Source organism: Buceros rhinoceros, unplaced genomic scaffold (genome assembly GCF_000710305.1).
Source record: "Buceros rhinoceros silvestris isolate BGI_N320 unplaced genomic scaffold, ASM71030v1 scaffold2928, whole genome shotgun sequence".
In the NCBI taxonomy this organism is placed as follows: Eukaryota; Metazoa; Chordata; class Aves; order Bucerotiformes; family Bucerotidae; genus Buceros; species Buceros rhinoceros.
In genome coordinates this window covers 45,417-57,720 of record NW_010424918.1, presented here as the reverse complement: position 1 = coordinate 57,720, position 12,304 = coordinate 45,417, and the positions used below count along the sequence as shown (strand labels likewise).

At 42.8% G+C, this 12,304-nt stretch overlaps 1 protein-coding gene across 1 annotated transcript in view; it reads left to right on the top strand.

Moving 5' to 3' along the window:
* Window positions 1-7,812: 7,812 nt before the first annotated feature.
* The window catches only part of ASMT (acetylserotonin O-methyltransferase), an 8,059-nt gene continuing 3,567 nt past the window's right edge, over window positions 7,813-12,304 (top strand). The window contains exons 1-4 of the mRNA XM_010140938.1: window positions 7,813-7,884; window positions 9,666-9,840; window positions 11,005-11,134; window positions 11,927-11,995. Coding sequence (XP_010139240.1) covers window positions 7,813-7,884; window positions 9,666-9,840; window positions 11,005-11,134; window positions 11,927-11,995 — 446 coding nt within the window. The remainder of the gene's footprint in view (window positions 7,885-9,665; window positions 9,841-11,004; window positions 11,135-11,926; window positions 11,996-12,304) is intronic.

Sequence of the window (12,304 nt, the reverse complement as noted above, 5' to 3'; positions counted from 1 at the left end):
AGAGAAGGGCAACAAAACTCATGAAGGGTTTTAGAGAACTTCTCTTAGGAGGAGCGGCTGAGGGAACTGGGGTTGTTTATTCTGGAGAAGAGGAGGCTGAGGGGAGACCTTATTGCTCTCTACAACTATCTAAAAGGAGGTTGTGGGGAGGTGGGGGTCAGTCTCTTCTCCCATTCTGTGAATTAAAGGATGAGAGGAAATGGCTGCAAGTTGCGTCAGGGGAAATTTTTGTTGGATATCAGGAAAAATTTCTTTACACAGAGGGTCATTAAGCATTGGAACAGGCTGTGCAGGGAGGTGGTGGAGTCCCTGTCCCTGGAGGTGTTTAAAAGCCGTGTGGACATGGTGCTGAGGGACATGGTTTAGGGACCCTGGCAGTGCAGGGTGAAAGGTTGGACTTGATGATCTTAAAGGTCTCTTCCAACCAGATGATTCTGTGATGCTATGATGAGCCTCTGCACTTACCAGCCTTTGGTCCTGCAGTTTTGTCTTGTGGCCTCAGCCTGCTCTAGGTGACTCAGGAAGCAGCTTATCCAGTAGAAACTACAGCTTCTCCGCAAGGGCAAGCCCTCAATATGATCGTTGTGGTGCTTTCCATCTGCTTGCTGCCTGCTGTGGTAATTTTGGTAATGTGCAAGTCATATTGCCAGAAGTAATTGATAATAGTAAGTGGTTACCAGAGCTGTGACCATATCCATGAATTTTCTGATCGACTCCCTTTGTAATCTGTTCAGTGACCTAGAATAAGGGCATGTGCATGACTAGACACGCTTATAAAAAAAAAAAATTGATATGTTATCTGGAAGCATCATCTTGAAAACTGTTAGAGAAACCAGGCATTTTTGCAGTGGCTGGCAGAATTGTGAGTGCAAGGCTGTACCAGGAACCGCAAGGCTGTAAGCGCAAACCAATGAGCGTTATCACTGATCAGTGCTACCTGGACACTGCACCAGTGTCGGCCTTAGGGCAGTTCTTGAACGTGTATAGGATCGTGTAACAGACCTTTGTGGCTGCTGATGTTTGCTAGCAGACACAGAGATGTTCTTAGACTCTGTAAGACCACAGTTAATCTGACTAGTTTGGCAGCTGCCTTAATTCATTAACGTGAGCAGAATTGACTGCTGATGTCTTGTATTACTATACAAGTTAAGGAGTTCTTTTATTATAATTAAGAGGAAATAATATGTATTGCCTGTGTTTTGATCTGGTATTCTGCCTTGCAAGTTTGGTTATAATCTGGATCCAAGACCCATTCCCTTAAGCTTATGTTGTGTTCCATTGATCTGGCCCTTCCCCAGCCCAGTGAACGTGTTATTTGCAGCATGTGTCTTTTGCTGCCTCACGATAAATATGCACGATTGTCTCTAGTGTTTTTACAAAGCAGCAATCTAGTTGCAGTTGATCCTTCAGAACTAGGTGTGCAGAATGGATCCTCCTAGTGTCTAGTATCTCTACATGTGTGTGTATTCTAGTTAAAAGTAAGTGTATCTCTTTTTTCTAATGTAATCTGATAACGGGTTGTTAAGGCTTGTTTGAAATGGTATGCACCACTATCCTTTCTTCTTTAATTACATCACAGAAAGAATTTGATCTGGTTCTTTACATGCTGCATACCCTGAATACATGTCCTGCTGCCTTAAAAAATGGTATGCACCACTATCCTTTCTTCTTTAATTACATCACAGAAAGAATTTGATCTGGTTCTTTACATGCTGCATACCCTGAATACATCTCCTGCTGCCTTAAAAAAAAAAAAAAACAAAAAACAAAAACCCCCAAAACCCCCTCCCAAACCATAGGTTAGCTCGAACATGCTTTGCCATAGTAATAGGTTATAAAACTTTTGAAGGGCTAAGGCTGGTTGATAACTGTTTTCTGATTGATACCTAGTCTAGTCACAAGTGCACTGTGGCACCTGTGAAGTGAGCTCTATCTGCTCTGGATGAGACGCCTGGGAATGCTGTCCTTGAAACTGGACTATTTGTAGGACAACAGAAAGGGATAATGGTGCGGTGACGTGATAGTCACTCCCATATTGCAGTTTCAGCCTGCCATCAAAGTGTCTGACCAAGAGCTGATCACCTTCAGACCAGGACTTCCTTGCAGTTCTGCATACGGTCCCAGACGTGTCAGGAAGTGCTCTAGGGAATTGCCTAGTGGTGCCTGTTACTTTCTACCTTAACTGGAAAAAATGAAAGGCTGACAAAATCTTTCTCTTCTGCTCATTGCACCCCGCGTGGCTTGCTGTTGTGGTTTAACTCCAGCTGGCAACTAAGCACCACAAAGCCACTTGCACCCCAACCCACCCTGTGCGAAGGGGGAGAGAATCCAAGGAGTAAAAGTGAGAACACTCATGGGCTGAGATAAAAACAATTCAATGGGTGAAGCAAAAGCCATGTGTGCAAGCAAAGCAAAACAAAGAATTCATTCATGGCTTCCCATTGGCAGGCAGGTGTTCAGCCATCTCCAGGAATGAAGGTCTTGGGGAGACAAACGCCGTCATTCTGAATGTCCTCCCCTTCCTCCTTCTTCCCCCAGCTTTGTATGCAGAGCATGATGTCATATGGCATGGAACATCCCTTTGGTCAGCTGAGGTCAGCTGTCCCAGTTGCATCCACTCCCAACTTCTTGTGCACCTCCAGCCCACTCACTGGTGGGGTGGAGTGAGAAGCAGAAAAGGCCTTGGCTCTGTGTGTGTAAGCACCGCTCAGTAATAGCTAAAACATCCCTGTGTTACCAGCACTGCTTTCAGCACAAAACCAAAACATAACCCATACCAGCTACTATGAAAACAATTAACTCCAGCCCAGACAAAACCAGCTCACTTGCAATCAGCATAAGACTGTAAAAAACGATTTGAGATAAGCCAGCAGGTAAAAGGTCTTCAGAGGTGCTTACCCATGCCAAGCCACAGGAACACCTCTTTCTGAAGCTCTCTTTCTGCAGAAATGGAGGAGAGGATTATCAGATTAGGAAGTGTAAAATGGCCTGTGCAAAGCAGCTCTGTGTCCACTGATTGCCTTTGTGACGCTTGACAGAGCACGGGTCATTTCTGACGTAAGAGCCTGCCTCAGCTGTTTTCTGTCTTGGTTTTCTTTTCGGATCTCTCTCTTTGAAGTTTCACCCTCTACCATTTTTAGTTGGTGAGTCTGTCTGTCTCCAGGGACACTGTGCCCTTTATCTGCTGGAACCTTCCTCTGACAGATCTCAACGACTGTTTGGTCGAATCATTTGTTGGGGTTCTTTGCAGGCCAGGAAGTTAAAACAAGAGCAACTCTGGATTGCTTGTGATGGACTTCAAAAGACATTCTCAGTCGGAGTTTTTACCTCAAGGAAAACTAAGGAGAAGGGAGGGTTTGCTTAGAGACAGAGCTGTGTGTACAGGATTTCCTGCCCACTTCAAATGTCTGCCAGAAGAATACATGATGTAAACAGGAAAAAAATAAAATTAGGTGGTGTCAAAAAAGGACAGAAGTCACGTGGCTAGGGAAAATGCGTGTATTGTAAAACCTGAGAAGAATTAGAGGTTGTAAAAAACTGGATGTTCTTTGTCTTCTTTAAGAATGCTCAATTTAAAAGTACTGAATGTTAAGATATGTAAAACCTGAGAAGAATTAGAGGTTGTAAAGAAGACAAAGAACATCCAGTTTTTTAAGAATGCTCAATTTAAAAGTACTGAGTGTTAAGATTGTTAAAAAAATATCCAACAAAATATAAACTGTATTATCTTAGTGCACTTCCAGGCCATGTGGTATACGCTGGGTATACTTAGAGGCTTAATAATGATAGCGAGACACAGTTGTCTCCATACTGGCGTTACTGAAACTCATTATTATTGTTATGTCCCTGAGATTTGTACTTGTTGCTTATAAGGAAGGTTGCATGTGTGAAAGTAGTGTCATCTGCTATTCCTCACTGTCAGACATATTAACTTTACGAAGTCCGCTTTGCTGACAGATCATTTCAAACTTTCAAATGTTATGCAAAAATGACATAATTAGGTTTTGTGTAGTATTTGTCTGTAGTGAGTCATTTAGGCAAAGAAAAATTCATCACCAAAATAGAACCACGGAGGTAAAGTAAGAGCTCTAGCCTGCGCAGGTCTAAGTGCTATGAAAAAAGCCTTGGTGGGGTTTTCAGAGAAAGCAGGAATTGCAGTTTCATCTTCATGAATGCATTTGTAGCTTAAAGGGAGCTTAGATTTTAGGCCTCCCTAACTCCCTAATTTGCCTGGAGACAGCAACACACTGTGTGGCTTTGCATTAATCTGATGTGGGTCACCTGCAACTCTCCTCCCCTACATCTTGCTACCAGTAATAATCCTATTAGACAATTACATCTGGTGTCCTCAACAGACAGATTTAGTCATAATTGAAAGAGTACTGCAAGTGGGTTTAATTAACTGTGTGGTCTTTTTATTACCAGAGCCTCTTGTACCCTATAACTTTGACTTAATTTATGGCCTGTTAGGATATGCTAGTCTGCAGTTGTGTGCCTAACTGTCTGCTGTTTAGTCAAAACTACAAGAATCAAGGGTTGAGCATTTTCATACTCATGAATCTTTAATGCAGCTGAACTAAATGTCACTGTAATATCTGATTACTGATCTGTGGCTGAGTCATTTGAGGAGAGTGGTCTGTAAGCTGGTGAGAAGCAGTGAGCTCTTCCTGGAGTTGTTTAGTTTATCTCAAAGGACGAGAAATGCATACTTCAGTGTGGTGAGCGTTTGCTTCCAGTGAGGCTGATGACCTGGATCTGAATAGCTGTTATGATCCCGGGAGTGGGAAATGTTTCTGCTTGGGCAAAATTGCACCAATTTGTTTCTCAGTAGCAGGCAGGGAGAATTTGCCTTCAGTAGAGAAATATTTTTAGTTTTGGACAGCTTTCTGATCTTTTGGCTCACAGTGTTTATCATTGCCCAGTGGTATTTATCTATGTACAATTTATTTCTCTATTAATTGGAGGAGAGGGAAAGCTATTGAAGGAAAGAGGTTGACCTGGTTATCCACATGAATGTTTCCATGAGAAGTTTTTGAGCTTTCTTTTCCCATAGAATTGTCTTTGGAATGAACCTGAGGAACTGAAAAAGTGTAGTGTGTTCACTAAGAGTGGGTCTAGATTTGGGCAAGCGAATGCACTCTGCAGACTCACCCTTAGCCCATGTGCATACGGAAGTTCCTAAACAGAAGCTGAGATCATGCACCGTCCTTGAGGTGTGGATAGCAGGGGGAGATGTCCATTATGAATGTAGCTGTGTTCTTGGAACCTGTCGTCCAGTTTTTCTTCCTTCAGAGAAACCACGTCTTGTTCAATGCAAGCTGAACAGATTGACAGTCACTCTGGCAGAGAGGTGTATTGTGTTATCCAGCCTCCGCAGTACAAAATAAACAGAATATTAGTGTTTAACCTGTACTGAATGGTGAAGTCTGGTGCACTAGCAAGACAATAGCACTATATTTACAGCCTGTGTTTGCCAGGATGAGGAGATCTAAGTGTTTCTACAGTGTTTGGTGTTTGCTTTAACTTTTATATGTTCATACCTGCTGTTCTGGTAACACAGGAGACCCTGTGGTGGTAGAACCTGGGGAGGAGAGAGTGTTCCTGAATTGTGTACAGGGTAGGGGGCTGGAAAGGCTGATAACGGTGACATCTGCTTAGCTAACCTTAACAACTAACTTAGAAAATAGGTTGCTATTTCACTACTGACTAAAAGAAATTCAACATCTTTTGCTTGAAATGTACGGGTCTGAATAGAAAATACAGATTCATAGAAGAATGAGACAGTGGAAACTTTTACTTGAGAAAGTTTCAGTGCATCCACAAAATGGTCTGAAGGAGCATGCGGAAAACTTTCACTGGCCTGTTTCTTCTAAAATGAGACAAGTTCAAAAGAGAAGCACAAACCTAGTGTTAGCAGCCTATAAGTACAACCTAGGAAAAGAGATAAGCATTAAAATGTTGTATTGGGACAAAGTTGTAAAGTGCAGTCCTCAAACATACACAAAGCTGATGTAGATAAAATGTTGAACTGCATGTTGATCCCTGTCTTGCTCAAGTTCTGCCATTAATTTAATTGCTGAAGCATGGAGAAAGCTACCACTGAAAAAATGCTATTTTGTTACATTTTGCCATCACTGTGCTGCTTAAGTCAGGTCTCATTTAATACTGTTGCCTGAAGGATCACTACATGTGTGATATAAAACCTGTGAGTCTTTCCTTGGTGGAAAGGGTTTTTTCTCACCTGAGAGTTGCAGCGTCTGCCCCCAAAAGCAGGATGGGCAGGTGGCAAACATTGGCAAGCTGGACCAACGGACATGAGACAGAGAGGTTTCAGAAAGGTAATTTTCTGAGGTCTGTTCTGCATGAAGTTGAAATCCATGCCACATCTGGCACAGGGCTGTCATGTCATCATTTCTTCCCAAGGACTTTCTGCATGCCTCTGGTTAGTTTTGCAGAGAAAGGGAGGAAGACTGTGTCAGCCAACTGGAAAACATAGAATGTTTTGTCATCCCTCAGGACCCTGTTGTGCCAAAACACGGTAAAGTGCAAGTAGGACACCCCTGCTGTGGGGCTGCTATCAAACAGGCATTTCTTTCTAAGCCGGTGTGTGGAGGGACCTGCAAAATACAGAAAAGGAACAAGAGTAGATTTAATTTCTTGAAGACTTCACCTGAGCAACCGTTGTGAGAAAACAGCACAACAAACAGACTCTTACAGCTTCTCTATGCCTGGCTGATTCTGCCCTTTGGAGTGGGATGTACCCTACTGCTCCCCGTCGGGGTCACCTGCACCTATGCCCATCACAGCAAGTTTCAGCTCCCCTCTGACTATGCCCCTGAGTTTCTTTTATCATTTTCATGGGCACTGCTTGCAAAACAGGCCGGGGAAACACACCGAGGTTTTTCACAACTGAGTGGAAGTTACTCCAGGCACAGGGATGCGTTCTTCTCCTTCAGCTCCTTGTGTGGGCTCTGCTCTCAGATTATTTCCTTGGCAGCTCTTGTCTGCTATGCAGTAGTTATGCCACTCATCTTCCTTGTATGGGTAAGGTCTGAGGCCTGGGTACGTGACCTGAAGCCTGAGGATGACCAAATCTCTGTGGTCAGCATGGTGAAGGTAAGTGCTGTGCATGCACTTGAGTGAGAGGTGAGTACAATTGGGGCTGTGAGAGATGCCAAGCTTGGCTAGGAGTATGCTGTGACCTCTTGGAGCTGAGCTGATATTCCTTCACTCTTGAACTACTGGGAGTGTTCACATTTCACCTGAAGAAGTATGTTGCCAAATCATTGTCTTTCCTCTGAGGTCACATCATTAGGCTGATGGATATATGTGAGAATTTCTGTTCTTGACAAGTCTTCCAGCATCAAAAAGACAACCCATTGGATTAGAGCTGCTTTTGAACAAGCTCAGAGTAAGACTCCGCTTTGGTTTATGAACTCGGGTGCACCACACTGAGTTCAGGTTCTTGATGCTGTTCTGCGGTCGTTTTGTTCTGCTGGTTTTCTGGTTGTTAGAAGCTTTCCAGTGCTTCTGAAGTAGCAGCGTGTTAAGCGGCTGCTGAGCTGACAGTACAAACTTCAATCCGCACGGCTTCTTTAGCCTTGGACTTGATGATGGAAGAGGCAAAGAAACAGCTGGAGCTGGTTGAAAAACCCATCAAAGGCAAATAACTTAGCTAACACGTTTTGTAACCAGTGTGTTTCTCAGGAGCAATAAGATTAAGTGGATCAGCTGGTGTGCTCTGTGTCTGGTGGAAAGAAGCTTATTTAAAGTAAGAGGACTAGGGAATCTGTGCCTCAGTCCAGAAGGAAAATGAGTTCCCCAGAAGACCTTCACTATCCTCAAATCATCTTGCAATACAGCAGTGGATTTTTAGTCTCAAAGGTAAGAAATATAACTCAGTCTTGGATAGATCTCTAAGAGTATGCAAACAGAAATATTCAAGGATCTCACTTGAGGACCCGAATCTAAGTCTTTGGAATGAAAACTATTTAATACAAAAGCATCCTGTCTACTCATCTCGGCAGGAAGGAAATTTGAAAAGAAAAAAGATTTGAATGCAACCTGACCCCTCAGGATAGTTTTAGTCTTTATTGAGGCCTCCCTGACCTTTGGAGCTTGGATGAGCAGACCTGGTCTCTGCATGAGCAGAGACAAACAGGAGCTTATAGCTGAAGGCTTGCTGTCTGACCACCTCCAGCGTGGAAGGTTCCTTCAGCCATGGGATTTCTTCCCAATTCTCATTTTTGGAGTTTGAGAAACAGGGGGCTGGCTTCAATTGTCTTTTGTCTCCCCTGTTAAACCATGCAAAGAACAAGATTTTTCAAATACCTTCTCAAAGAATTTCCTTCTCTCTCCTGTGATTTGTCTGTATTGTGCAGAAGGGTGAGCTTGAGAACTTCTGTGTGTTCCCTTTGAAAGAAAGAGTCTGGTATGGCAACTGTTTTGCCAAACAGCATTTGATTAAGTCAGAAAGGTAGAACTACTAGTTCCGCTTTACTTATTTATTTGCCTTTCTGTGTGTGTAAGCATATGGGCATAAAATAATGCAGTGCAGTGGAGATTTTTTCCTCATTTACTATTTAGTTACGTTTCCTATTGTCCCTTGTTGCACCTCTGTCCAACACGGTAACGGAAGGAATGCTCTTTGGGTTTTGCAAATACTGTTGCATCCTATGGTTCCTGAAGGGCAGAGCTGACAATAAAGATGCAAAAAAATGGATAATGAAAAATCTTTTTCCTTGATGAGAAAGAGGAGTGCCCAATGCTTTTCAGATTAACACTGGTACTACATTTTTGAGAAACAATCTCAACTTTGGTTAAAACACGTTCTTACTGAAACTAAAAGGAGCTTCCTGTGACTTTCTAAAGTCATTGTAGATGCAGGCAGTCAACTGAGTCAATACCTTTGTTTCTGGTTTAGGAGTGTTTGTGTGTGGCTGGAGAAATTGGCTAGTAATTGTGAACTTCACTTTGTACAGCTACAGAAGGATGTTTTTCTCATGTATTGTTATATATGTCTCTCTGAAGTTTGGGGCTTGATCCTGGAGATGCTATACACCTCTATGAAAAGACAGGGCAATTCTGCTGGCCCAGATGAGGCAGCCTTTTTGGCTGAGAGGAACCTCCCTGCCTCAGGGAGACCACTGTAGTTGTGCTCATCAGTACCTGAAAACAGGGTCCATAGCATCCATAGAGGTCCAGTGCCTCCTGCTGCAAGCCACAGAAGAGACTTCAGTGTTCACTGGAGCATACATTAGATCCTTAGTTAAAGAACAAAAACAACAAGAGAAAAAACACCACCACACAGTCTTCCCTTTGTGTTCTCCAAGCAAAAAGCAAGAGAGACTGTGAGAATGTGCTCTGAAACTAAGGAAGAGGCAGGAACACTCACACTCAAAACCTGGTCTCTAAATGTGAACCTTTGTGAGCTAAAAACATTGTCTGGCTTTGCCAGGAAAGGAAAAGAAGTGAAACAAGCACTGTATTGTATTATTCGTGCTCAGAGAAACTTCATTTTAATCATTGGACTTGTTTATAGGAAATACGATTTTACAGGAAGGAAATTATTATCTGTGTATTTTCTCCAACAAAGCAGCTTTAGAAACGCAGTAGGTTGTGGTGCTGTCACCTGGTGCCTTACTCCCACCTTTTCTTGTTCCCAGGTTATGTTCACTGCCTGTGAGTTGGGGGTGTTTGATCTTCTGCTGGAGTCAGGAGAGCCTCTGTCCTCAGATGCCATTGCTGCACGCTTGGGTACCAGCACCACGGGGATGGAAAGATTGCTGGATGCCTGCGTGGGATTGAAGCTCTTGGCAGTAGAGCTGACTCAAGGAGGAGGTAATAAATGCAGAAGAAGGGGAAGAAACTGAAAGATTTAAACCACTAATGGTTTTGAAAGTGAGGCAAGGTGTGTGGGGAGAGGTGTTACCCAGTGTTAGGTTAGTTACCTAGCTGGAAGAAGGAGAGAATCACTGAGGAATGCGATCCCCTCTTCATCCGAAAGAGAGGCAGCAAATGTCAGCATGGTTAAAGGTGTAAAGCAAAACCCAGGTGAAGGGCTCTATATCCCTAAACTTCGTGCAAGAGTCTTAGGTGAACTTGGAGAAGATGTTTAGGGTCTCTGCAGAGGTGGTCTCAAGAAAACTGAGCTGTGGACATGATTTTAAATCTTAAAGCAAAATGCCAGGGTGCATGGGAAACAGCATGATTTAAAAACACATTTTGTTTTTCTTTCGGGTTTTACTATGGTGTGAAGTATTTTGTTAAGATTGCTGATCTGAACTGAGAGGTGATGTAAGTTTACCCTTGCATTACAGACATTGAGTCCACGTCATAAGAAGGGAACTGTGGCCATCAGACAGCTGGTCAGGACTAGCCAGTCTTTCAAGTTTGTCCCGTGCTCTGGCTTGTGTTACCTGGCCTTGTTTTAGGGCTTACAGTAGTTGTCCAATGAATTTAGAGAGAGCGGGATCTATCTTTTATCTATCTTCTGTATGCCAGCCCTGTGGCTAGAGTGATGCCTTGGAGGAAGCGGGGGAGATTTATGTGAGTCCTTTAGGCATTTATCTGTCTGTAGGAAGTCCTGCCCTAGTCAGCTGAGGAGAGGGTAGGTGTGGTTGGCATGCTGTTTTGGGGACTTGTCTCCCACTTGCTGGCCTTTTTGGTCAGAAAAGAAACTTGTTTACAAGGGCTTCTTATTTGATAGAAGAGGCCTATAGGTAAGTGATGACACTCATAAGGCATTCCTTTTGCTGTTATTGAAGGAAATGTTTGGTGCTGGAGTAAGCGTAGGTGGATAGTGTTTACTCACACTGAATGGAGCAATACATTTTTCAGCAGCTGTCACCCACTACTCATTGCAGTGGGTGATTGATTGTGAAGCAATGTGGTTGTGTCTTTGGTCCTATAGTCATCTTCTGGTGATAAATACCATGCCGTACAATAGGCTTGGTGAGGTGGTGTATCATACATGTTAATAAATATATTTATTTCACCTTTTAGCCCTCTACAGAAACACAGATATTTCCAACATCTACCTTACGAAATCAAGTCCCAAGTCTCAGTATCATATAATGATGTATTACACAAATACAGTCTACTTGTGCTGGCACTACCTGGCTGATGCTGTGAGGTAAGGAAGAGTGTCACGTGCTGTCTGTCGCGGACTGCTTTGCAGCATCTGTGCAGCTGCTCTGAGTGATGTGTCTCTGGAGAAGGACACAGTGAAGGTGCTGTCTGATTCTCAGAAATAAAATCCAACAGATCATTTCATGGCCAATATGTGTTCTTGTTTATTCTTGTTTTCCATTTGTGTCTATCCTTGGTTTTCTTTTCCTTCTGATGGTAGAGATGATCTGGGAATCAGATTTCTGTGTGTTTGACCTTCAGGAAGGCATCAACAAAGTAAATTATGAGTAATGATGGCTAAAGATAGTTCTGTTGCGAAGGTGTATGGCAGTAGTTAGTTTAATATGGGGCTGGAGTCACAGTTGTTCCAGTTCGTGCAACTGATGATCAAACATGGTGTGTGTAATGGTGATGATTGCTCTAGTGTTGTACCTTTACTTGAGATGTCTTCCCATAAATCATAGAATCACAGAATGGTTTGGATTGGAAGGGACCTTAAAGATCATCTAGTTCCAATCCCCCTGCCATGGGCAGGGACACATTCCACTAGACCAGGTTGGTCAAAGCCCCGTCCAACCTGGCCTTGAAAAGAACCACTCGTTCTTGTGAAAGGTTGAGAATTATATCCGCATATTTTGGGATGGCAAATGAGGTTGCCTTTACAGCCATTTCAAACAGGCTGACATGTATGAAGTTGAGCACCTTCTGCAGTAATGAACTAGCTGAAACTATGGCCCAGTGGTGTGTTTGGAGTAAAACAAATCCACACTCACACTTTTTTTGGTTGCTATTTTAGAGAAGGAAGAAACCAGTATGAAAGAACTTTTGGCATTTCATCTAAAGACCCTTTTGGAGCAATGTACAGGTAATCATTAGTATACTTACAGAAATTTTAATCTTCTTATTGTAGATAAAATTAATGTTTTCAATTACAGCTCAGGATAAGTAAATATGATGATGTTAGAATCTTATCAGAACCATCATGCAGTGTTTTCCTGGGACACAGTCTGATATTTTAAATTGATATATATAATTTCCTATTTTGAAAAACATATCACAGATCTCTGGCACAGAGGCAATGGTAGCTGAAGGAAAAGAAATCCCTTGGAAACCTGAGAATTGTTAATGTAATACCCTGTTGGACTTCACTAGTCTTCATTCCCTATTTAAATGC